The sequence below is a fragment of the Nerophis ophidion genome, linkage group LG10, assembly GCF_033978795.1.
Source record: "Nerophis ophidion isolate RoL-2023_Sa linkage group LG10, RoL_Noph_v1.0, whole genome shotgun sequence".
NCBI lineage: Eukaryota > Metazoa > Chordata > Actinopteri > Syngnathiformes > Syngnathidae > Nerophis > Nerophis ophidion.
This window is the reverse complement of record NC_084620.1, coordinates 20346906-20372652: the sequence shown is the minus strand read 5'-3', so window position 1 is coordinate 20372652 and position 25747 is coordinate 20346906. Positions and strand designations below refer to the sequence as shown.

The window sequence follows — 25747 nt, the reverse complement described above, 5'->3', positions numbered from 1 at the left end:
TTCAAACTGCAGTCGCTTCACATACAATCGTGGTCACACTTGTAAAGAACATAATGTCATGGCTGTCTTGAGTTTCGAAAAATTTGTACAACTTCTATTTTTTTGTGATAGAGAGATTGGAGCACATACTTGATTGTCACAAAAAACATTCATGAAGTTTGGTTCTTTTATGAATTTATTATGGGTCTACTGAAAATGTGACCAAATCTGCTGGGTCAAAAGTATATATACAGCAACATACATGATCAATTTTGGTGATGTAGAAAAGTTGCAATCAAATCAAATTAGCTTCATGGCATGGCCTCCGAACTTCATGTGAGTGATTATGATTGATGACACCTGATGACTTCTCTGAGCCCAATTAAATAGGGCTCATGTGATGCAGTCATTAGACTCTGTTATAAATGCGACGATGGGAAAGTCAAAGGAACTCAGCACAGATCTGAAAAAATGAATCATTTTCATCAATCATCATCATCACAAGTCAGGAAAGTCACTTGTAGCCATTTCAAAACAGGGAGCAACTGTGCAGCCAATTTTTCTGAATTATAAAGTGCATGGCATAGTTTTGTCACTTCCACAATCAGGAAGAAAACATAAGCTCTCCACCTGTTGCTGAGAGAAAATTCGTCAAGATGACCAAGAGTCAACCGAGAACCACCAAAAAGCAGGTCTGCAATGAAATGGAAGCTGCTGAAACACAGGTGTCAGTGTCCACAGTAAAGCATGTTTTGCATCGCCATGGACTGAAGGGTTACCCTGCAAGAAGGAAGCCCTTGCTCCAGAAGCGACACCTTAAGGCTCGTCTAAAGTTTGCTGCTGATCACATGGACAAAGATAAGACCTTTGGAAAGAAAGGAAAGTTCTGTGGTCCGATGAAACAAAAAAATAGCTGTTTGGCCACAGTTTGCAGCAATATGTTTGGAGGAGGGCAGCACGGTAGTAGAGTGGTTTGTGTGTCTGCCTCACAATACGGAGGTCTGGAGTAGTCCTGGTTTCAATCCCGGGCTCGGGATCTTTCTGCGTGGAGTTTGCATGTTCTCCCCGTGAGTGCGTGGGTTCCCTCCGGGTACTCCGGCGTCCTCCCACCTCCAAAGACATGCAGCTGGGGATAGGTTGATTGGCAACTCTAAAAAATTGGCCCTCGTGTGTGAATGTTGTCTGTCTATCTGTGTTGGCCCTGCGATGAGGTAGCGACTTGTCCAGGGTGTATCCCGACTTCCGCTCGATTGTAGCTGAGCTAGGCTCCAGCGCCCCCCGTGACCCCAAAGGGAATATGCGGTAGAAAATGGATGGATGGATGTTTGGAGGAGAAAATGTGAGGCCATTAATCCCAGGAACACTAAACCTACCGTCAAGCATGGTGGTGGTATTATTATGTTCTGGGCCTGTTTTGCTGCCAATAGAACTGATGGTTTACAGAGAGTAAATGGGACAATGAAAAAGGAGGACTACCTCCAAATTCTTCAGGACAACCTAAAGTCATCACCCCAGAGTTCGGGTCTTGGGAGCAATTGGGTGTTCCAACAGGACAATGACCCCAAACACACGTCAAAGTGGTAAAGGAATGGTTAAATCAGTCTAGGATTAAGGTTTTAGAATGGCCTTCCCAAAGTCCTGACTCAAACCCCATTAAACCACATGTGGACAATGCTGAAGAAACAAGTCCATGTCAGAAAACCAACAAATTTAGCTGAACTGCACTAATTTTGTCAAGAGGAGTCGTCAAAATTTCAACCAGAAGCTTGCCAGAAGCTTGTGGATGGCTACCCAAAGCGCCTTATTGCAGTGAAACTTGCCAAAGGACATGAAAGCACATATTTACATTGCTGTATTTATACTTTTGACCCAGAAGATTTGGTCAAATTTTCAGTAGACCCATAATAAATTCATAAAAGAAGCAACATTTTTGTGACCAACAAATATGTGCTCCAATCACGCTATCACAAAAAAAAATAAGAGATGTAGAAAATATTGGGAACTTAAGACAGCCATGACATTATGTTCTTTACAAGTGTATGGAAACGTTTAACCACGACTGTACATATCCGATTTATAGCCACATACGAAGAAGGACTTTGAAAAATTCAGAATTGCACTGTTCACATTGACATAAAAAAAATAAGATACAGGTTGGACAAAACAAATTGGAATTGACCCCTGGTGTGAACAAGGCCTGACTTGTTTGCAGAATGTCCCTAAAAAGAGCAGAGTGCTCCTGTAACTCTGACAAAACAGACCAAAACCAAATGTCTACTGTAAAAGATGTTTCTCCGGAATATATAAAATAACAGTAAAAGTGACGGTAAAAGTCTGGTTCCCCGGTTTTCAGCTTTCTGGAAAACTTGGTTCCCTAAACAATAATTTTGTTGAACAACTCTGACAAGTTAAATTAAAAATATACACACATTTTTTGCATTTTCTTTTTAAAGTCATTATTGTTATCATTACATGATTTTTATTGCATAAAGTGGTAATAGTTGAAGAGTTAGCAAAAAAAAGGTGCCTTGCCAAGCATCAGGTAATGGAATGCAGATGAGAGTCAGTGTTCCAAAACAGCAATTAAAAAGACCTTCCAGCTGCTATTATTAAAAAACTATGCCTACCGTACTTTATATACATTACAAACTATAACCATAAGATCAGACTTCATAAAAAAAGATCTCATTAATTTATTCAAAAGTGACTTTTTTTCTTCCCGCAGGTACAGATTTCAACAGAGAAAAAAACCTGCGCTCCACTTACCCAGCACGCCAAGACGATAGTTAATGGTCACCACGATGACGTTGCCGTAGGCGGCGAGCACGCTGGCGTCAAACATGTTTCCGGTGCCTTCCATGTAGGAGCCTCCGTGAATGAACATCATCACAGGCTTTTTCCTGCGGTCGCGAATGTCTGCGGAAAAAAAAGGAGCAAACAAAAATGAGATTTCATTATATTGTTTTTGATGACCCGCTGTGCTGCAGAAACAAATAGCAAGGCAGATTGCAAGGCCAGATGAAAAACAACTCTTGAGCGAGGATGAAATTAGAGTACCTAGCGGCGAATGACCACTTTTAAAGCAATGAGACAAAGTTAAAATAACATAGTCGAAGTGCTGTGCTCCGTCACTGCTACCCAGAGATGCTGAAAAAACAACTTTTTTCCTATCAAGTGTTATGTTTATTGCATTTTAAAGCAACATTGTGTTTAAACATGTAGCCTTAAGTTAAAGCCATCTTAGTGGGTCCAAGGGAAATCCTCAATCTTTTTTGGAAACGTTAAATATGGTGTCAAATTATACTGATGCCACACTGAAATACTACATGTCATTTAAAAAAAAAATCTGCTCCCATTGTTTTACTAGTTAAAATGCAATAAACATTTAAAACAATGTGGTTGTCTTAAACAAGGATTGCGAATGATAGACAAAATTCCAAGAAAAAGTGGACACCCCCTTTAACCTGATCACTGACAGTACAACAACCCACGCCACCTTTCACGTAACCATCCGCTCAAGTAAAAGAGCATGTGAGGTCAAAATAAATTGGGTGATAAATTTGCGTTGATACAGTGGGGCAAAAAAGTATTTAGTCAGCCACCGGTTGTGCAAGTTCTCCCACTTAAAATGATAACAGAGGTCTGTAATTTTCATCATAGGTACACTTCAACTGTGAGAGACGGAATGTGAAAAAAAAAATCCAGGAACTCACATTGGAAGAATTTTAAAGAATTTACTTGTAAATGATGGTTGAAAATAAGTATTTGGGCAACCATTCAAAGCTCTCACTGATGGAAGGAGGTTTTGGCTCAAAATCTCACGAAACATGGCCCCATTCCTTCGTTCCTTAACACGGATCAATCGTCCTGTCCCTTTAGCAGAAAAATAGCACCAAAGCATGATGTTTCCATCCCCATGCTTCACGGTAGGTATGGTGTTCTTGGGATGCAACTCAGTATTATTCTTCCTCCAAACACGACGAGTTGAGTTTATACCAAAATGGATACATGGGTGCTACAGCAGAGGATTGGGAGAATGTCATGTGGTCAGATGAAACCAAAATAGAACTTTTTGGTATGAACTCAACTTGTCGTGTTTGGAGGAAGAAGAATACTGAGTTGCATCCCAAGAACACCACACCTACTGTGAAGCATGGGGGTGGAAACATTTTGCTTTGGGGCTGTTTTTCTGCTAAGGGGACAGGAGGATTGATCCGTGTTAAGGAAAGAATGAATGGGGTCATGTATCGAGAGATTTTGAGCCAACACCTCCTTCCATCAGTGAAAGCTTTGGAGGTTAACCAAATACTTATTTTCCACCATAATTTACAAATACATTCTTTAAAATTCTTACGATGTGAATTCCTGGATTTATTTTCACATTCTGTCTCTCACAGTTGAAGTGTACCTATGATGAAAATTACAGACCTCTGTCATCATTTTAAGTGGGAGAACTTGCACAATCGGTGGCACACTAAACACTTTTTTGCCCCACTGTACATGATGAACGCAATATTTTTAATTAATCACATGAGTTCACTCGTTATTTTTGACAGCTCTGTAAAATATATGCTGTAATAAAACAGCGTTCACCACGATAGTACATATCAAATCTGCAGTGTCACTTCTGAGTCAAAAACACACAATTATGCTTTAACTTCCTTCTATTATATTCGCTCTTGACTGCAAAAGGGAATGTGTATAAAAAGCAATTAAAATTTTTTGTAGACGTCTGCTTCAAAGAAAGCCCAAAAATTCAATAGTACAAATACGTCTCATGTGTCGAAGTCAGAGCTCAGGCGCAAGAGCTCTTTGGCATTTTAACACAGCAAAAGGAGCACCACTTTTAGCACAGTAATGCCTCTCGGCCGTAGAAAGCAGCATTTAACTTGAACAAAATCAACTGCACGGCTGAAGAAAGCAGCAAGATCCCTAATGTCTGCCTACTTTGTGCCGTCTGCCCTTTGCTGCTCCCACTTGAGTCGCCACCAAAGGGAAGTCACCTGAGAAGGTTTAAAAAAACTGCAATAATTTTTTTAAATTATTTGTATTTCTTGAGCTGCTATTTGATTGGTTTGGCAGCTTATCTGCAGTTAAAGAAACAACAGGGTCAAATAACACAATCCCCACCGAGGACCAACCTCGTCACGTCCGTTGTGTCCTGAGCAAGACACTTCACCCTTGCTCCTGATGGGTGCTGTTTAGCGCCTTGCATGGCAGCTCCCTCCATCGGTGTGTGAATGTGTGTGTGAGTGGGTAAATGTGGAAGTAGTGTCAAAGCGCTTTGAGTACCTTGAAGGTAGAAAAGCGCTATACAAGTACAACCCATTTATAATGTTGCATGTCAATCAATCTATCAATCAATCAATCACTGTTTATTTATATAGCCCTAAATCACAAGTGTCTCAGAGGGCTGCACAAGCCACAACGACATCCTCGGTTCAGATCCCACATCAGGGCAAGGAAAAACTCAAGCCAGTGGGATGACAATGAGAAACCTTGGAGAGGACCTTGGTGACCCCCTCTAGCGGGAGACCAGGGCAATGGACGTAGAGTGGATCTAGCATATCGTGGAAGTCGAGTCAATGGTGGATCTAACATAAAAGTTGTGCAGCTATCTTTGTCCAACACGTAATTGCCCTAGCTCTGTGCTTACACCTTGGATCCCCCAACAAATGCAAATGGTCGTAGGGGCTGGCACTGGGTTGCATCAACGTCTTTCTGAGTCACGTCCTATTTTTAGGAAACAACATTTTTCTTGGATGCTATTGTTTTACACTGGTGGGGCTACAAAAAAGGGACGACACAATAAGCAGATTACATGAACAAAACATCACTGCTGCATTGTCATTGACGTACTGGCTTGTCAGTAGCATCTTCGTAGTTGCCATGGCGACCCTGCACTGCCTACCTTTGCCCTCTATGGCCCTGATCTGTTCAGATCCAACGCACTAAACAGGGTGTGCAAACTATAAAATTGCGCGTACTATTAGTTGGCACGTTGCGTGTGATCTACTAAGACTGTGTGTGCGGTAGATAACTGCTGCAAACCCCTCTATTAAGGGTATTGCGTGTGCTATGCGGCTTTCCCCATGGAGCCACTCATTTACTGCACATTCATGTTATCATGCTCCTACTTTTTGAAACAAGCAGCAGCCATCTACCACATTTTTCTAGACACTTCAGAAGCATCTACAATAACACCCACTTTTTTTGCGCGCTGAAGTCATGCTCACAGGACACGCTGGCCCTAACTGCAAGAAAAAATGCATATTGCAAAAAGTTTTTTTTATATATAGGAGGAAACGAATGTCATTAAAAAAACGGCAGGTGACACCAAAATGCATCAATTGAATTTCTTATTCAACTCCTAAACAGGCTGTTTGCAACATTGGCAAAGATGCATAGAGGGCGATAACTTTCCAATGTTTTTTTAATATTTTATCCTGCCTTCATACCGCTTCTAGAACGTAAAACATATCAATCCACATACAAGTATACTGACATTAGCTTAAAGTGTTAGCTAATGATGGCAAATTGGATGGTTAGCTGTCATTAAATGTTCTATCAACGAAGAACAATTATGATAAATGTCTTAAACTTATTGAGAATTATATAACTTTCATTTCACTTCATTGGGTGAATCATAATTGAGTTAGCTATTTATGAAGAGAACTGCTATGTTTAGAATTAATTGATGTAAATTGTGTACAAATTGAGGACAGGAAGCGAATATACTGTATTTGTTACTAAATACTGTGAAGTAGAAAGGGGGTAGGATTTAAAAAGCTTTCTTTCTTCCTACTCTTTTTCGGACATGTTGTAAGGAAAATAAAATAAAAGGTGTATAATATGTGATGTATCACATTGAAACTTTATACATGTTCGAAATAAACTTATTACTGCAAATTGTTTGTTGTTCTCTTGGACTGCTTTTGTATGTATGCACGTGCTCTCTGCGTGTGGTGTTGACCAGACAGGGTGAGTGAGCACCAATTATTTTTGTGGACCGGAATATTTTTTTATTTCATAAATTTAGCAATTTAGTTTATCAAGTGAAAAATATAGAGTGTTTTAAAACAAACCCATTCATCCATCCATCCATTTTCTACCGCTTGTCCCGTTCGGGGTCGCGGGAGCCTATCTCAGCTGCATTCGGGCCGAAGGCGGGGTACACCCTGGACAAGTCACCATGGCCAACACAGATAGACAGACAACATTCATACTCACATTCACACACTAAGGCCAATTTAGTGATGTCAATCAACCTATACCCAGGTGTATGTTTATGGAGGTGGGAGGAAGCCGGAGTACCCGGAGGGAACCCACGCAGTCACGGGGAAGACATGCAAACTCCACACAGAAACAAACCGCTAATGTAAATAAGATGGCCAATGGTGTTATTGTTATATTTTTTGGTTTGAAACATGTAACTGTCAGCAAGTTGCAAACAGTCCTTTTAAGTCATCCAGCAGATGTACAATTGCAGTGTAATATTGCTATATAGACTATCTCGAATATTTTTTATTTTTGACAGTGCATATTAATGTCAGGCATATGTAGAACGGAGTTGCAGCGGGATCACTTCCTTTCTCACAAACACTTCTGCGCAACTGCCAGTCTGCACGTTAGAGATGCGGATAAACCGCGGGTCGGGCGGGTGACATGTCGAAAAATTTGATTTTAAATAGATTGGGGCGGGTGGCGGTTGAACCAATTCGGAAATATATATTGTAATAATCCCAGGAATGTAGGCTCATAAAACTTCTTTGTTTGTCTTGTCTTTATTGCACAATATGTAATACAACCACACAACAGCTCTCATGTCTCTAACGCTTTTCCCGGGACAACTCGAACTCTCACTTCCTGTAGTCAACGTCACTTCCCTATCTCTCCCGGAAGTCCCGTCCCCCAGCCAAAGTCATTGGCTAACACCCTGTAGCCAGCCGCTACATTATACATAATTAAATGTTATGTTGAAGATGTTCATTTAGCCTACTGATGTTTATTTATAAATGGTTGATTTATATAGGCTAGTAGGTAAAGTGTTCTACCTGACAACACTCGATGGTACAATCCATATAACAAGTCACAGACGACGTCACGCTAACATCACGCTAACATCACGTGACACCTCTGATGAAGGCTGCAGAAGCAAGGTAGCCCAAACTTGTCAGGTACAACACTTTACCTTACTAGCCTATAGAAATCAACCATTTATAAATAGTTAAATGTTGTTACCCACATACGAAAAATGAGCAGCATTCTTTGAAACAGTATGTGGGCATACTTTTATTTTGAAGTGTCTCGTTTGGTCTGTCGACGGATGTAAGGAAGCTACTTCCAGGTATGAGTACACATTTTTTTGATGCATGAGAAGGGAGAAAGAGAATGACTGATCGTAACAAAGACCAAAAAGTTTCACAAGGACTTTAAGCGTTTGGGCTATAAAAGCCAGAAGATCACAATTTCCTCCTAAAATAAACATGCAGGCCAACAAGGTATTTGTTTGTCATTTGTTGGTGTTTTACTTGGTAAAATGTTTGATCCACAAGCTGTGCATGTTATTATTTTTACGTTTGTAACGTACTGTATTGGGCTTCACGGTGGCAGAGGGGTTAGTGCGTCTGCCTCACAATACGAAGGTCCTGCAGTCCTGGGTTCAAATCCAGGCTCGGGATCTTTCTGTGTGGAGTTTGCATGTTCTCCCCGTGAATGCGTGGGTTCCCTCCGGGTACTCCAGCTTCCTCCCACTTCCAAAGACATGCAACTGGGGATAGGTTGATTGGCAACACTAAATTGGCCCTAGTGTGTGAATGTGAGTGTGAATGTTGTCTGTCTATCTGTGTTGGCCTTGCAATGAGGTGGCGACTTGTCCAGGGTGTACCCCGCCTTCCGCCCGATTGTAGCTGAGATAGGCGCCAGCGCCCCCCGCGACCCCGAAAGGGAATAAGCGGTAGAAATGGATGGATGGATGGACGTGCTGTATTTATTACAGTTTTCACGGTGAATTTGAAGGGAAAGGAAACCTTCAAATAAATCAGTTCAAGAAAGCCATTGTGTCTGTGCTATTTGGAGGGAGTTACACTTTCTAACCTCATTAATGCCTTGCATCATCTATATTAGATATATAACAACGGGTGGGTGGCGGGCGGTTGTGGCTTTGATAAAACGTTGGTTCGGGTGGATGGCGGGTGGATGACCACTTTAGTGATGCGGTTGCGGATGATATAATTGCCCATCCGCGCATTTCTACTGCACGTACATTTCAAACATGCTAAAAAGCCTGTTTATTCACTTTGTCGCGGCATCGAACAGATCAGTGTGTGGATGCAAAACAACGTTCTTCAGTTAAACTCAGACAAAACTGAAATCATTGTCTTTGGTCCGCAAAAGCAAAGATATACTATTATTAGTCACCTTGAGACCCTCTCCCTGACACCTAATGATTAGGTTGTAAATTCAGGGGGAATAATGGAATCAGACTTGAACTTTAAGTGCCACATTAGGTCAATAACATCAGCAGCTTTCTACTACCTGAAAAACATTGACGAAAAGGAGAGGAACAATGTCAAATCAGACTTAAAAAGAATAATCCATGTCTTTGTCTCCAGCAGGTTGGACTGCTTAATGGCCTTCTCATGGGGCTCTCTAAACAAGCTGTAAAGTAACTGCAGTACATCCAGTATGCTGCTGCTCGAGTCCTGACTAGAACCAGGGACATATGACCATAGTACAGTTCTTAGGTCATTGCACTGGCTTCCTGTTGCTCAGAGAATGGACTTTAAAACAGCTCTCCCTGTGTACAAGTCTTGTTATGGTCTTGTGCCAAAGTACATCTCTGACATGGTAGAGCCATATGAATCTCAAGCTCTGAGAACCTAAGGTAGTGGTCTCCTGCTGGTGCCTAGAGTCAGGACCAAACATGGTGACACTGCGTTTCAGTTTTATGCTCCTAAAATCTGGAATAGTCTTCCTGAAGATGTGAGACAGGCCTCAACGTTGGCAATGTTTAAATCTAGCCTAAAAAGACTTGTATTTAATTGTGCATATGACAACTGAAATTATTTTATCTACACTATTCTATTAATTTTAATTTGGATTAATTATGATTGTATTTTCTGATTTTAATTTGAAATATGATTTTATATTTCTATTTTTGCCTTCTTTTAATTTTCCCTCAAGCACTTTGAATTCCCCTGTGTACAAATAGTGCTCTATGAATAACCTTGTCTTGCCTTAATAAACCTACTTTGCATGCTCTATCAAGTTTGCATGTGATTTAATACACACAAACCTTTTAGTAGATCAGGCGCTATGTTGCTCTTTGACGGAATAAAGCTGGAAAACACCAAGGGATTGTTTGTGTGAATTGACTCTTGTGCAAGATGAGAAAAAAGTCGCACATAGCAAACATCCCAGAAAACAAGAATTGTCCCCAATGATAAACAGAAACGTCGAACATTCATAAATCCAAATGCCAGTGATGCACAGATCCTTGATTAAAAACAAAAAAAACTAAACATAACAAATGTCTTTACAGAACAGATGGTTCCCCCATGCTGGCAAATGTAAACATTTGCTTTTTGAGTGATTGTTTAGCTTATTGAGTGATAGTTTAGATACTGAGGAATGGCCATTCACTATTGGCCATCAATATGATCCACGCTGGTGTGGATTATGTCAAATGGCTTGTTGCCGTGACAACCAATCTAGCACCAACTACCTCCGTGAGAACCTTGGCCGCCAACTCCGACAACAACTCCAGACAAAACCCAACAAATATATCATGGCATCATACCCAGCATCCTCTGTGCGACCGTTCTTCCGGCAGAGGCTCGACAAATCCCAAACAAACATGCCAAGCTTTCCGGCAGATGGTCACCCCTTCCAGAAAGAGAGGAGCAAATATCCCGGAAAGGCCTTCTCTTTGCATTTAGACTCCACAGCCGGGCCCCTTTGACTTTCAGTACATGCTGACATATTGTTCTCTGGAAGCGATGCATCCCAGCTACCGGTTTGCTAATCAATGGCATTGATCAGGTCTCTGTTGACTGATGGTTCCCCTGCAGCTGCAGCAGGCCAAGAAGCACTTTGGAATGCAACGCACCAAAAGGTCTGCATTCGACTTCTGTGGAGTCGCACACTGGAATTTCTCAACATGGCGCAATGAGGCTGAACTCATCGACGCTGCGAAGCAAACGTGAACAAGCACAAACAAAGACGGAGCAAGATAGCAGCGGCAGCAGGCTGGTATCCCGAGGTGCTCTGGCTTGGCGGCTGCGTATGCTCTCAAGCAGAACGTAGACAACGGCGCGATTAGGCCTACGCTCGTGTTGAGCACATCCGCCGATGCCCCCCCCCAGGAATGGCACCTTCTGCTGCTCCCCTCGCCAATCCTGCAGCTTGACTGATGAGTCTGGAATGTTTGCGGGGGGTTGTTTAATGTAATGTAAATTATTTCCCGACCAGTCACTCACTGGTAGTTAAACTGTAATTGTGTTGGCTTAGAATATGAGGAATAGCATCTTTACTGTTGCCATGGTGACCACCTGCAGTATTTCGAGTTATGTTGGGCTTGTGGTAACCCTAATCATTTTCAGGCAAAGTTTAAAACGTCGACAGTGTCATATTCTTCACTTTCCATATCAACAAACAACTACAGCAAATGAATAACAATTATCCCATACTGTTGTTTTAAAAATGATTGACCTCCAGACGGGTCGGTGTGGCTGTGTTATCAAAACTTGCAAATGTGTCTGTGTATTTCTACCCTTCTTGAGACAACAACAAGGAAAAGTACCTCCCATCTTCCAACGGTTAACAAGTTAGGACCGAAATCATGGTCCCAATACGGAAGAACCATTGCATCTAGTAGAGAATGTCTCATTTGCACCACGGGTGGTGAAATCTATCAAAATTACAGAGGGATTTTTCAAATTGACGGTGTGTCGGTTTTAAAAGTGCTCCCGCTCTAGTCAACATATGAAATAACAGGTGTGTGTAAAAATTTGAAGTGCTCCCCCTCTGGTCAATATATATAATAACAAGTGTGTGTAACAAATTGAAATGTGCCTCTTTCTCGCTGGCAATCATCGAGGGTGGACGCTCCCCTTTCCTCTCTCTTATCTCTCCTTCTTGCTTCTTTGTCTTGTTTTAACTTTATTGTCGCCTCTTTTTGCACTGCTATTTAAATCTAAACATTGGAACTATTTAACTTGCCTCAACGAAATTGACAAGATCTTGGGGTTTGGGGGAACCTGCTTGTCGTGACGGAGCGGTTGTTGCTGGACACACGACGGACTCTTGGGAGAAGAAGGAGCGCCGCGTGGCTGGCGATACTTTCAGTCGAGGATGTGAAGATATCCACCTATTCGGAATTATGACACAAGGACATCTGATGATTGGAGTAAGCATTTGCTCTGGTTTGTCGACAAATTGGAAGTTGATGGCAGTCTTCAAAGTACCCCAAAGCTGCCCGACATGTTTGGAGGATGCGGGAAGAACTGTGGACACTCTTGTGATTTGAAACACATTGGACTGTCTGCCCCGCAGGACGAATTTTGAGGATCAGTCGTAGACAATTTAGAGTGAAAAGCACATTTTATTTTCACTCGCATACAAAACATTCTAACTTGGATTGTTTCCCTGGCTTCGAGACTCTCCCGAAGGACAGTGAGGCGAAGACAAAACAAACTCCCTTCTTGTCTCTTATGGACAAACACCTGTTGTTGTTCACTTTGGACTGACTATCGGCTGCACAACATCAAGGCCGCGGAACAGAGACACACTGCATGCTTACACACACACATGCATCCGCAAAAATATACGCCACACACACTTATCCCCACCCCCAATCCAACGCCCTTGGCGCAAATCCCATAGGGGTGATGGACAGATGGGCAGCACCTGAAAAGCTGCAGCCTTCCACCATGGCCCCCCACTCTGTTGCAAGTCTTGAGATGAATGTTGTAAAATGTATATGTGCTTTGCTATGGAGGTTTTTTTCCCACTCCAGACTGGGCCCCTTTAGGATCCCAGTCTAGATTGTATTTTTTTTACTCATCCTTCCCCACCGTTGACCTTTTTCCCATCTTTTACGGGGCGCCATGTGGCAACCCATCAGCGTTCCTTCTGTAACCCTGTACACTGTTTGTCCAATCTTGAATGGGTTTGAGCTGAAAACAAAGTTCTGTTATACTTGTGCAATGACAATAAAGACCTACCTACCTACCTACCTTTTGCCAAAATTAATAAAATAAATAAATAGATGTACACAGAGACATACTGTAATGACTTGAAGTGAATAATGATGATTAAAAACTGAGCTGCCACCTTATCGTGGTAGAGGAGTTTGCGTGTCCCAATGATCCTAGGAGCTATTTTGTCCGGGGGCTTTATGCCCCCTGGTAGGGTCTCCCAAGGCAAAAAGGTTCTAGGTGAGGGATCAGACAAAGAGCAGTTCGAAGACCTTTATGAAGAAGAAAAAACAGAGACCCAGATTTCCCTCGCCCGGACGCGGGTCACCGGGGCCTCCCTCTGGAGCCAGGCCCAGAGGTGGGGCACGATGGCGAGCGCCTGGTGGCCGGGCCTGTTCCCATGGGGCCCGGCCGGGCACAGTCCGAAGAGGCAACGTGGGTCACCCCTCCAATGGGCTCACCACCCATAGCAGGGGCCATAGAGGTCGGGTGCAATGCGAGCTGGGCGGCAGCCGAAGGCAGGGCACTTGGCGGTCCGATCCTCGGCTACAGAAACTAGCTCTTGGGACGTGGAACGTCACCTCACTGGGGGGGCAAGAGCCTGAGCTAGTGCGCGAAGTTGAGAAGTTCCGGCTGGATATAGTCGGACTCACTTCGACGCACAGCAAGGGCTCTGGAACCACTTCTCTCGAGAGGGACTGGACCCTCTTCCACTCTGGCGTTGCCGGCAGTGAGAGGCGACGGGCTGGGGTGGCAATTCTTGTTGCCCCCTGGCTCAAAGCCTGCAAGCTTATGCACCAAACAGCAGTTCAGAGTACCCACCCTTTTTGGGAGCACTCGAGGGAGTAATGGAAAGTGCCCCCCCGGGTGATTCCTTTGTCCTACTGGGGGACTTCAACGCTCACGTTGGCAACGACAGTGAAACCTGGAGAGGCGTGATTGGGAAGAATGGCCGCCCGGATCTGAACCCGAGTGGTGTTTTTTATTGGACTTTTGTGCTCGTCACAGTTTGTCCATAACAAACACCATGTTCAAACATAAGGGTGTCCATATGTGCACTTGGCCCCAGGACACCCTAGGCCGCAGTTCCATGATCGACTTTGTAGTTGTGTCATCGGATTTGCGGCCTTATGTTTTGGACACTCGGGTGAAGAGAGGGGCGGAGCTTTCTACCGATCACCACCTGGTGGTGAGTTGGCTGCGATGGTGGGGGAGGATGCCGGAGACCTGGGAGGCCCAAACGCATTGTGAGGGTCTGCTGGGAACGTCTGGCAGAGTCTCCTGTCAGAGAAAGTTTCAATTCTCACCTCCGGAAGAACTTTGAACATGTCACGAGGGAGGTGCTGGACATTGAGTCCGAGTGGACCATGTTCCGCACCTCTATTGTCGAGGCGGCTGATCGGAGCTGTGGCCGCAAGGTAGTTGGTGCTTGTCGAGGCGGCAATCCTAAAACCCCTTGGTGGACACCAGCGGTGAGGGATGCCGTCAAGCTGAAGAAGGAGTCCTATCGGGTCCTTTTGGCTCATAGGACTCCAGAGGCAGTGGACAGGTACCGACAGGCCAAGCGGTGTGCAGCTTCAGCGGTCACTGAGGCAAAAACTCGGACATGGGAGGAGTTCAGGGAAGCCATGGAAAACGACTTCCGGACGGCTTCGAAGCGATTCTGGACCACCGTCCGCCGCCTCAGGAAGGGGAAGCAGTGCACTATCGACACCGTGTATGGTGCAGATGGTGTTCTGCTGACCTCAACTGCAGATGTTGTGGATAGGTGGAAGGAATACTTCGAAGACCTCTTCAATCCCACCAACACGTCTTCCTATGAGGAAGCAGTGCCTGGGGAATCTGTGGTGCACTCTCCTATTTCTGGGTCTGAGGTCGCTGAGGTAGTTAAAAAGCTCCTCGGTGGCAAGGCCCCAGGGGTGGATGAGGTCCGCCCGGAGTTCCTTAAGGCTCTGGATGCTGTGGGGCTGTCTTGGTTGACAAGACTCTGCAGCATCGCGTGGACATCGGGGGCGGTACCTCTGGATTGGCAGACCGGGGTGGTGGTTCCTCTCTTTAAGAAGGGGGACCGGAGGGTGTGTTCCAACTATCGTGGGATCACACTCCTCAGCCTTCCCGGTAAGGTTTATTCAGGTGTACTGGAGAGGAGGCTACGCCGGATAGTCGAACCTCGGATTCAGGAGGAACAGTGTGGTTTTCGTCATGGTCGTGGAACTGTGGACCAGCTCTATACTCTCGGCAGGGTTCTTGAGGGTGCATGGGAGTTTGCCCAACCAGTCTACATGTGCATCGTGGACTTAGAGAAGGCATTCGACCGTGTCCCTCAGGAAGTCTTGTGCGGAGTGCTCAGAGAGTATGGGGTATCGGACTGTCTTATTGTGGCGGTCCGCTCCCTGTACGATCAGTGCCAGAGCTTGGTCCGCATTGCCGGCAGTAAGTCGAACACATTTCCAGTGAGGGTTGGACTCCGGCAAGGCTGTCCTTTGTCACTGATTCTGTTCATAACTTTTATGGACAGAATTTCTAGGCGCAGTCAAGGCGTTGAGGGGTTCCGGTTTTGTGACCGCAGGATTAGGTCTCTGCTTTTTGCAGATGATGTGGTCCTGATGGCTTCATCTGACCGGGATCTTCAGCTCTCACTGGATCGGTTCGCAGCCGAGTGTGAAGCGACCGGAATGAGAATCAGCACCTCCAAGTCCGAGTCCATGGTTCTCGCCCAGAAAAGGGTGGAATGCCATCTACGGGTTGGGAAGGAGACCCTGCCCCAAGTGGAGGAGTTCAAGTACCTAGGAGTCTTGTTCACGAGAGGGGAAAGAGTGGATCGTGAGATCGACAGGCGGATCGGTGCGGCGTCTTCAGTAATGCGGACGTTGTACCGATCCGTTGTGGTGAAGAAGGAGCTGAGCCGGAAGGCAAAGCTCTCAATTTACCGGTCGATCTACGTTCCCATCCTCACCTATGGTCATGAGCTTTGAGTCATGACCGAAAGGATAAGATCACGGGTACAAGCGGCCGAAATGAGTTTCCTCCGCCGTGTGGCGGGGCTCTCCATTAGAGATAGGGTGAGAAGCTCTGCCATCCGGGAGGAACTCAAAGTAGAGCCGCTGCTCCTTCACATCGAGAGGAGCCAGATGAGGTAGTTCGGGCATCTGGTCAGGATGCCACCCGAACGCCTCCCTAGGGAGGTGTTTAGGGCACGTCCAACCGGTAAGAGGCCACGGGGAAGACCAAGGACACGTTGGGAAGTCTATGTCTCCCGGCTGGCCTGGGAACGCCTCGGGATCCCCCGGGAAGAGCTAGACGAAGTGGCTGGGGAGAGGGAAGTCTGGGTTTCCCTGCTTAGGCTGTTGCCCCCGCGACCCGACCTCGGATAAGCGGAAGAAGATGGATGGATGGATGGAAAAACCATTTAAAAAATAAAATTGGAAAAAACTAATAGCCTACCTTTTTTATATTTGCAAAGTATGTAGGTGTATACATCATTAATGTTGTAAATATTAATCTTTATATATCTAGAAAGGGTGGTCCTAAAGAGGTTGGCATTTTTCGGAGGTCTTAAGAAGGTAACAAGAATGTGTGTGTGCGTGCACATACTAGTGTGGGAAAGGAGATAAATGTTGACCTTTTACACTCAAATTCCACCACAAACGATGAACTGACAGCAGAAATGTTTCCCTTTTTCGTGCTGCAGGTCCTATTAATGGAAATATGATGAACAGCCATGTCATTTGAATGCTGATCTGCAGGAAATATTGCAAAAATCTTCCGAGTGATAGTACATCTCCAAGTCTTGTTCTACAGATTCTATAGAAGGCTTCAACGCAAACATGCAACATATGACATGAATGTATGTGTGTGTTTGTGTGTCTGTGTGTGTGTGTCTGTGTGTGTGTGGGGGGGGCGCTGTTGGTATCCCATGTGTGCAGGTCAATGGGAGGTGACCATGATGGAGGGCCAGCGATGAAGACAAGACGCGAGGTGATGAATGGGCCGTGATGAGATGCACAGCGGCAGAGCCGGCCTAGAGGCCGCGCCACCGGCCCACAGCTCAATCGTTAGGGCGCAAAGGATCACCGAGCTGTACTGATTGCATCAAACGCGTCTGCACGTGGATGTGTGTGCATGTGTGTGTTTACGTGTGTGTGGACTAAGATTACTTCACCTCTTCCAGTTCGCAGTGGTAAAATACTTTTTTTTTGCTGAAGGTAAAATCGAAAAGTGACAGATTGCGTTTGCTGGGTGCATAATGTGACAGGTCACACCATTAGGTACACCTACTACATTTTGTAACGTTCAAAACAGGAGGTGCACTGATCCACGATACCATGGTAGATACTATAGATACCAGGGTAGAATTGATAGTAACAATACCAGGGTAGTATCAATACCTGTGAAGTATCATGGTAGTGATATCAAGGTAGTATCAATGCCAGGATACTATCAATGATATTTAGATAATGTCAATACCAGGGTTCAGTTCCAGTTTATTACACTGTATATACATATATACACACATATACTGTATATTTACATACATATACAGTACATACATAAATATACATATATACATACATACATATATATATATACATATGTGTACATATATAAATATACCTACACATATGTATACATATACAGATATACATATATACACACGTATACTGTATGTATATACACATGCATACATACATATACACATACTGTACATACATACATACATATATATATATATATATATATATATATATATATAGATAGATATATACATGTATGCACATATATACATATATAAAAATACATACATATACACACACATATACATATATATATATATATATATATATATATATATATATACATATACATATACATATATATATATATATATATATATATATATATATATATATATATATATATATATATATATATATATATATATATATATACGCACACGCACACGCACACACACACACACACACACACACGCACACACACACGCACACACACACACACACACACACACGAAGATGAGATAGATGACCTCGACCTGGTCATTTGAAAAGTAACTTGCCTGCTGAAACAGTGTGGGCACACCTGCATTATATTGCAAAGGTCAATGGCATCTTACTCCTATAGGGGGAGCTCTGGAGAAACCCAGTGACTGCTGTAAAAAAAGAAGGTGTGCATCCTCACATTCTCTACAAGATGAACATCGTCTTTCTAATCAGGGAAAGACGGGGCCTCTTCATCACTCTGTGCATGAAGTGTCGGCAAGGGGAAAACTAACTCATAAATAAATAATAAAAAGTGACAAAAAAAAGAAGACACTCTGGAGAGAAGTCACACATGCGCCTTAGGCTCAATAACACCTTGGAGAATGCGAGTGCTCCCTCACCATCAACCTGGAGTGTTTTGTCCTCTTCCTCGCTGGGACTCGAACCATGTCTTAATTGCGCATCCTTTCGACCGTAGCAGAGTCCTCCTAATCTTCTCGGCCTGCACACTTTTTACATTTAGTATTTCTCGGGCAAATACATTGTAAAAATGTAACATAATTTCACAGCATTTAACAGTATTTTATCATAGTAGTGAAGTGAATTTTAAAATAAAATAATGTTATTACAATTTACTGTTACATTACAAAAAATAAATGTGAAAAAAATGCACTCATATTTCACAGAAATTAACTATTATTCCACAGTTAAATACTGTAAACATAACCCTGTGTGAAATCACAACTGGTTTGTCTCTTACGGCAGTATTTTTCAACCACTGTGCCGCGGCACACTAGTGTGCCGTGAGATACAGTCTGGTGTGCCGTGGGAGATTATATAATTTCACCTATTTGGGTAAAAAATACTTTTACCAAACCAGTAATTATAGTATGCAAATAATGTTTTGTTGTTGAGTGTCGATGTTGTCTAGAGCTCGGCAGAGTAACCGTGTTATACTCTTCCATATCAGTAGGTGGCAGCCGGTTGCTAATTACTCTGTACATGTCGGAAACAGCGGGGGGCAGTGTGCAGGTAAAAAGGCATCTAATGCTTAAACCAAAAATAAACAAAAAGGTGAGTGGCCCTTTTATGCAGAACGAAACTAAAACTGAACTACAAAGTCAACAAAAACAGAATGCTGGACGTCAGCAAAGACTTACTGTGGAGCAAAGACTGCGTCCACAATATACATCCGAACATGACATGACAATCAACAATGTCCCCACAAAGAAGGATAAAAACAACTGCAATATTGTTGATTGCTAAAACAAAAGTAAGATGCGGGAAATATCGCTCAAAGGAAGACATGAAACTGTTACAGGAAAATACCAAAAAAAAAAAGAAAAAGCCACCAAAATAGGAGCGCAAGACAAGAAGTAAAACACTACACACAGGAAAACAGCAAAAAGTCCAAATAAGTCAGGGTGTGATGTGACAGGTGGTGACAGTACACCTACTTTGAGACAAGAGCTATAGTCATGCATGCATGCTTATGCTTTAAAGTCATATACAACAATTGCGACAACCACTTTTTACTGTCAACTGAGTTTTATTTTTTAAGGAATTCTGCTGGTGTTGTGCCTCCGGATTGTTTCAACGCAAAAATGTGCCTTGGCTCAAAATAGGTTGAAAAACACTGTCCTAAGGGGTACCGTAGACCATGCTCCACACTCTTGTACAGTTGGTGGCGGTGTACTTTAAAATGGAGAGTTGTTAAAAATAAAATTACAACTGTGAAGTTACAGCATTTAATTTTAACATGATTGTAATTAACTGTAAAATCACAGCTCTGCAGTCACCATAAATTACCGCAAATATAATTCACTGTAATTATTAGCCAGGAATTTTTAGTGAATTCACAATGAAAATGTCTACAGTGTATGATCGGATTTTACTAATCCTTCTTCAGATGAGGTTTTCATCTGGGTCCTGATTGGCGAGAATGGCCGATGGCGGTGGGCATCCTTGAAATGGCTTTTTATTAGATTTAGATTTCATTTAAAAAAAACACGCGTCTGCACTTGTTTTCTTCTCCTTCAGCTTCTTCTCTTTCTTTTCTTCCTAATTGCCCCCCCTGTTAGAGTTGGTTGACTTTTTGTTTTGCTCCTTGTGGAATTGCCCAAATTGAGCGGATGGGGAGCCTGATCCAAGCTGGGAGGCAACACAGCCCCTCTGTCCTCCCGAGTGCCGCATCAGACAAAGACGGCACAGGCGCCACCATTGTCGCTTGTTTCCCTCCTCGTCTAACCTCTTTTTTCTTCTCGCTGTCTTTCCTTCCATGTTCCACATCCTTTCCTTCCAGCCTTAAGCCTTTTGGACTGCGCTTGACCCGCATCACTCCTCTACATCCTGCCTCTTTCTTTTGTTCAACGCACAAAACATTTCAGTATAATGCAAAGATGCTGCCCTTCCACGTTTGGGGGATAGCGGAGTAAAACACCAAATGGAAACTTCTACTCGGTCTATGAGACAGGCTGACAACATTTTTTGATCCCAGCGTGTTCTCATGACAACAAAAGTGTATTAGGTTACATACACCCACGGGACACAAATGTACCACTTTTAGCACAATACTCAATGCAAATATTTAGTGGCTTAAAGCACAGGGGTCAAACTCAATTTGGTTTAATGTGGCCCACTACTACATTTTATGTGGTCCGCCACTTCAATTTAAGCGGACAATCCCATAATTGTAATGTGGAACATCACCTAATTTTCTAACATAGTTGGCCACATATTTCAATTGTGGTGCATCACACCATTTAATTTGGTCCGCCACATGATTATAAATGTCATTTTAAAATAGCATGCCATATAATTTTATGCGGTCCACCACAACATTTTGAAACGGCCCTCTGTCATTTCAAAATTGCCTGTGACATATTTTAATTTGGCCATCCACTTAATTTCATGCGGTCCACTAAGTCATTTAACGTGGTCTGCCACATAATTTTAACGTGGCCCTCCACGTTATTTTAAAATGACCTGTCACATCATTTTAATTTGACCATCTACATCATTTCAAATTGTCCCGCCATGTCATGTTATGTGGTCCATCATGTCATGTAACATGGTCTCCCACGTAATTTTAAGGTGGCCTGCCAAGTTATTTTAAAGTTACTTACCATATCATTTTATGTGGTCTGCCACATCTTTTATGTGTGTTTATTAGGACTAGGGCTGTACGGTATACAGGTATTAGTGTAGTACCGCGATACTAATGAATCATATTCGGTACTGTACCGCCTCTGAAAACTTCCGGTCCACTACACCTAACATCCACTGTAATGATACCAAGTACAGTAGAGTATCTCGTCAATAATACTATGTATATGTCGATATTTTTTGCCATCACAACATCTTCTTTCCTTTTTATTTAATTTATATATTTTTTTATAAACTCAGGAAATATGTCCTTGGACACATGAGGACTTGGAATATGACCAATGCATGATTCTGTAACGACTTGGTATCGAATTGATACCCAAAATTGTGGTATCATCCAAAACTAATGTTAAACATCCAAACAACAGAAGAATACGTGATCATTATATTTTAAAAGAAGTGTAGATAGAACATGTTGAAAGAGAAAGTAAGCAGATATTAACAGTAAATGAACAAGCACCCATGATTGTCACACACACATTAGGTGTGGCGATATTATTCTCTGCATTTGACCCTTCACCTTTGCAGCAGCGGTAGCCGCGCCCTGGAATCATTTTGGTGATTTAAACCCCAATTCCAACCCTTGAGGCTGAGTGCCAAGCAGGGATGTATTGGGTCCCATTTTTATAGTCTTTGGTATCACTCGGCCCGGGTTTGAACTCACGACCTACCAATCTCAGGGCGGACACTCTAACCACTGTAGTTTATTAATTCATTTCCTACCACTTGTCCTTAATCATTTTGACAAAATAATATAATGATTAATGAAACAATATATTACTGCATATGTCAGCAGCTAAATTAGACATCTTTGTTTGCTTACTTACTACTAAAATACAAGTTGTCTTTTATTTTCATTATTTTATTTAAGGACACATTTGCAATAAGAAACATATGTTAAAAGTACCCGAAGATTGTTTGTTAAAATAATGCAATTTTTTTTGGTCCCCTTTATTTAGAAAAGTATCGAAATTATTTCGTGCCCTTGTCAATAAGCTCCTTCTTTTTCTCTATTCTCTTGTTGTGGAACATTCATCCTCTGCTGTTGCCATATACCAGCGGTCGGCAACCCGCGGCTCCGGAGCCGCATGCGGCTCTTTGGCAACTCTGATGTGGCTCCGCTGCATAATCGCCGACCCCCCAGACAGTAACGGGGGGATTCCGGATTTCGGTGCCTCTCCCGCACATCACCCGGGGTTAACGTTCTCCTATTTTCACTCGGACTACAACATTGAGGGCGTGCCGGCTTTACTTTTAACGTCCTCTACAACATGTCATCGCGCCCGCCTTTACGCAATGTTATCTGCGTGCCGACCGGACGCATGCATTTCGCTGCTTCTATCGTCACGTGTACGAGATTGCAAGGCATACTGGGTGATACAGGTTACACTGAAGGTTGTGATATAAACAACTTTAATACTCTTACTAATATGCACCACACTGTGAACCCACACCAAACAAGAATGACAAACACATTTCGGGAGAACATCCTCACAGTAACACAACATAAACGCAACACAACAAATACCCCCCTCAACCGACCCTCGGAGGGGGTGGGGTGGGCGGCGCGGGGTTTGGTGCTAGCGGGGTGTATAAGGAAGAGTCATGGATGCAAAGGATTCTGGGTATTTGTTGTGTTGCGTTTATGTTGTGTTACTGTGAGGATATTCTCCCGAAATGTGTTTGTCATTCTTGTTTGGTGTGGGTTCAGTGTGGTGCATATTAGTAAGAGTGTTAAAGTTGTTTATATCACAACCATCAGTTTAACCTGTATCACCCAGTATGCCTTGCGTGTGTACGTGTATCTGCGGAAGCCACATACAATACGTTGCTGGACTGGCAAGCAGTTTGTACTTGTTGTAGAAGGCCTCAAAGGCAAAGGCTTCATAGCACGCCCTTACAATTGTTATCCGGGTGGCCTTCAGCAGATATTCGCGAGAATTGTTGCAGCTCCCATTGTCTTCTTTATTTTGTGAAACGGGTCAAAATGGCTCCTAGAGTGGTAAAGGTTGCTGACCCCTGCCATATACAAAGTAACATACAGTCAGTAGACTCGCCAAGGAAGCGCTAAAAACTCCAGAGCCACGTAAATAAGACCATCATCAAAACGGCGCATCCTGAATAGATGGTCAGAAAGCGGCTTGAAGACGGTCTGTAAAACATAATCTACGCAACATTTTGACCAAAGAACTAGCGTTACATGTTGTGTAGACCACAAGGGAGAGTTTTAACTGTAGACAAAAAAATCCCAATATGACCCCATTAATGTGCTTTATAATCTGGTGCGCCTTTTGTATGAAAGTATACCGAATAAGACCTCTTTATTGACATTGCACCTTATTATCCGGTGCGCCTTATGTTCCGAAAAATACATTACATTTTCGTTAGAATTCATCCCCACTGATTTTTGATGATACAAACTTTGAAACCCTTCAAATATCAGCTTTTTTTAAAAACTAATTCAACTACATTATTCGTACAAAATGCTATTATGAGAACAGGCTACAGTCAAAAGTACCATGAATTGATTAACGTGGATCCCGACTTAAACAAGTTGAAAAACTTATTTGGGTGTTACCTTTTAGTGGTCAATTATACGGAATATGTACTGTACTGTGCAATCTACTAATAAAAGTATCAATCAATCAATCAATCAATCAAAATCAATCAAACACACGCACACTTTTAAAGTTAAAGTGCAAGGTGAGGAGTATACGGAGTTAAACAAATAAAATAAAATACAGCGAGCTTTACCGCCACAAATTGAATCCGTGCAATATATTTTACATAGTGCTTATGTAGCAAGAAGTGTGAGGATTATACCTCGGAAAGGCTCCGAATCAAATTACATGGGAGCACATTAACACTTTCTGTGCTCGTTTGCTTCTGTCTACATGCATTAAATGCAATGAAGCGTGACGCCGTCCTCGGGCAACCTTCTCGTCTCAGGCCTCCCTGACCCACATGGTCTTTACTAGACAGTGGAAGGTCCTCACTGGGATAGAGGCATACATTTAAAGGGCTTCCATGTTGTGACATGTACCTTTACAAGAGAATAATGCATGACTCCATTCCTTTAGTTGCTCTGCAGGAGGCATTTACATTCTAAATGTTGATTAATGCAGGTTTTTTAAAATTTTATTTTATTAAGTGTCGGCCTCGGCTGTCATCGCCACCCCGACGCCGCCGTTCCCATTAACCGAGGCTGTCAGCTGTGCCGCCACACAGCCGGCGAGCTGCCTCTCGTACATAACAATGCCGCTTTAATTGGGAGGCGCCTGCGACAGTTACAATCCAATCAGGAGGAAACACACGGAAAGAGAGCGAGAGTAACGACAACAACAATTCTGGAGACAAGAGAGTGAATAGGAAAAGAAGGCTAGTGTATGGAGCACGTATGGACTAGCAGCTGTCCGTGCTGATCTAAAGACATCATTCCTGAATTATTTACTTGGGGATTTTTGTGTCCACCCTGTTTTGCCCTGTGGGTAGTTTGTGTTAGACTCAGGATCATAGGGCAAAGGGATACAATTACAATAAATATGCCCTGCTTCTTCCCACTCCCTTTCAGACATGTTGGATTATGAATCTGTAATAAAGGCATATATTCTAATGCAATCTTCAAGTTTGAAATAAACTAAATGAAACTAATCAATAAAACAATAGTCTGGTTTTTCCAGTCAAACATTTTGTTGGACAGTTTTTTAAAAATATACTTAATGTATTTTTTGGAACAGCTCATTTGAATGAAGATTATACATTTTTACTGTTGTTGTTTGGCTCCTTTGCCTTTTTATTATCTCCTGCTATTTCTGAACTGGTGTACCTTAATTCAGTGTTTTTTAACCTTTTTTGAGCCAAGGCACATTTTTTTGTGTTGAAAAAATCCGGAGGTACCCCACCAGCAGAAATCATTAAAAAACGAAACTCAGTTTACAGTAAAAAGTTGTTGTCTCAATTGTTGGATTTGACTATAAACCATAACCAAGCATGCAACACTACACTGTAGCTCTTGTCTCAAAGTAGGTGTACTTTCACCACCTGTCACATCACGGCGTGACTTATTTGAGTTTTTTGCTGTTTTCCTGTGTGTAATGTTTGAGTTCTTGTCTTGCGCTTCTATTTTGGTGGCTTTTTCGCTTTTTTTGGTATTTTCCTGTAACATTTTCATGTCTTACTTTGAGCGATATTTCCCGCATCTACTTTGTTTTAGCAATCAAGAATATTTCAGTTGTTTTTATCCTTCTTTGTGGGGACATTGTTGATTGTCATGTCATGTTCGAATGTACAATGTAGATGCCGTCTTTGCTCCACAGTAAGTCTTTGCTGTCGTCCAGCATTCTGTTTTTGTTTACTTTGTAGCCAGGTCAGTTTTAGTTTCATATTGCATAGCCTTCCCTAAGCTTC

The 25747-nt window shown here is 42.8% G+C and overlaps 1 protein-coding gene across 2 annotated transcripts in view; it reads right to left on the bottom strand.

Annotated features, from left to right (window-relative positions):
* Nucleotides 1–25747, bottom strand: part of LOC133560351 (neuroligin-2-like) — a 304784-nt gene that overhangs the window by 109224 nt on the left and 169813 nt on the right. For both annotated transcript variants that reach the window (XM_061912802.1, XM_061912801.1), the window contains one exon: nt 2746–2895. In XM_061912802.1, coding sequence (XP_061768786.1) covers nt 2746–2895 — 150 coding nt within the window. The remainder of the gene's footprint in view (nt 1–2745; nt 2896–25747) is intronic.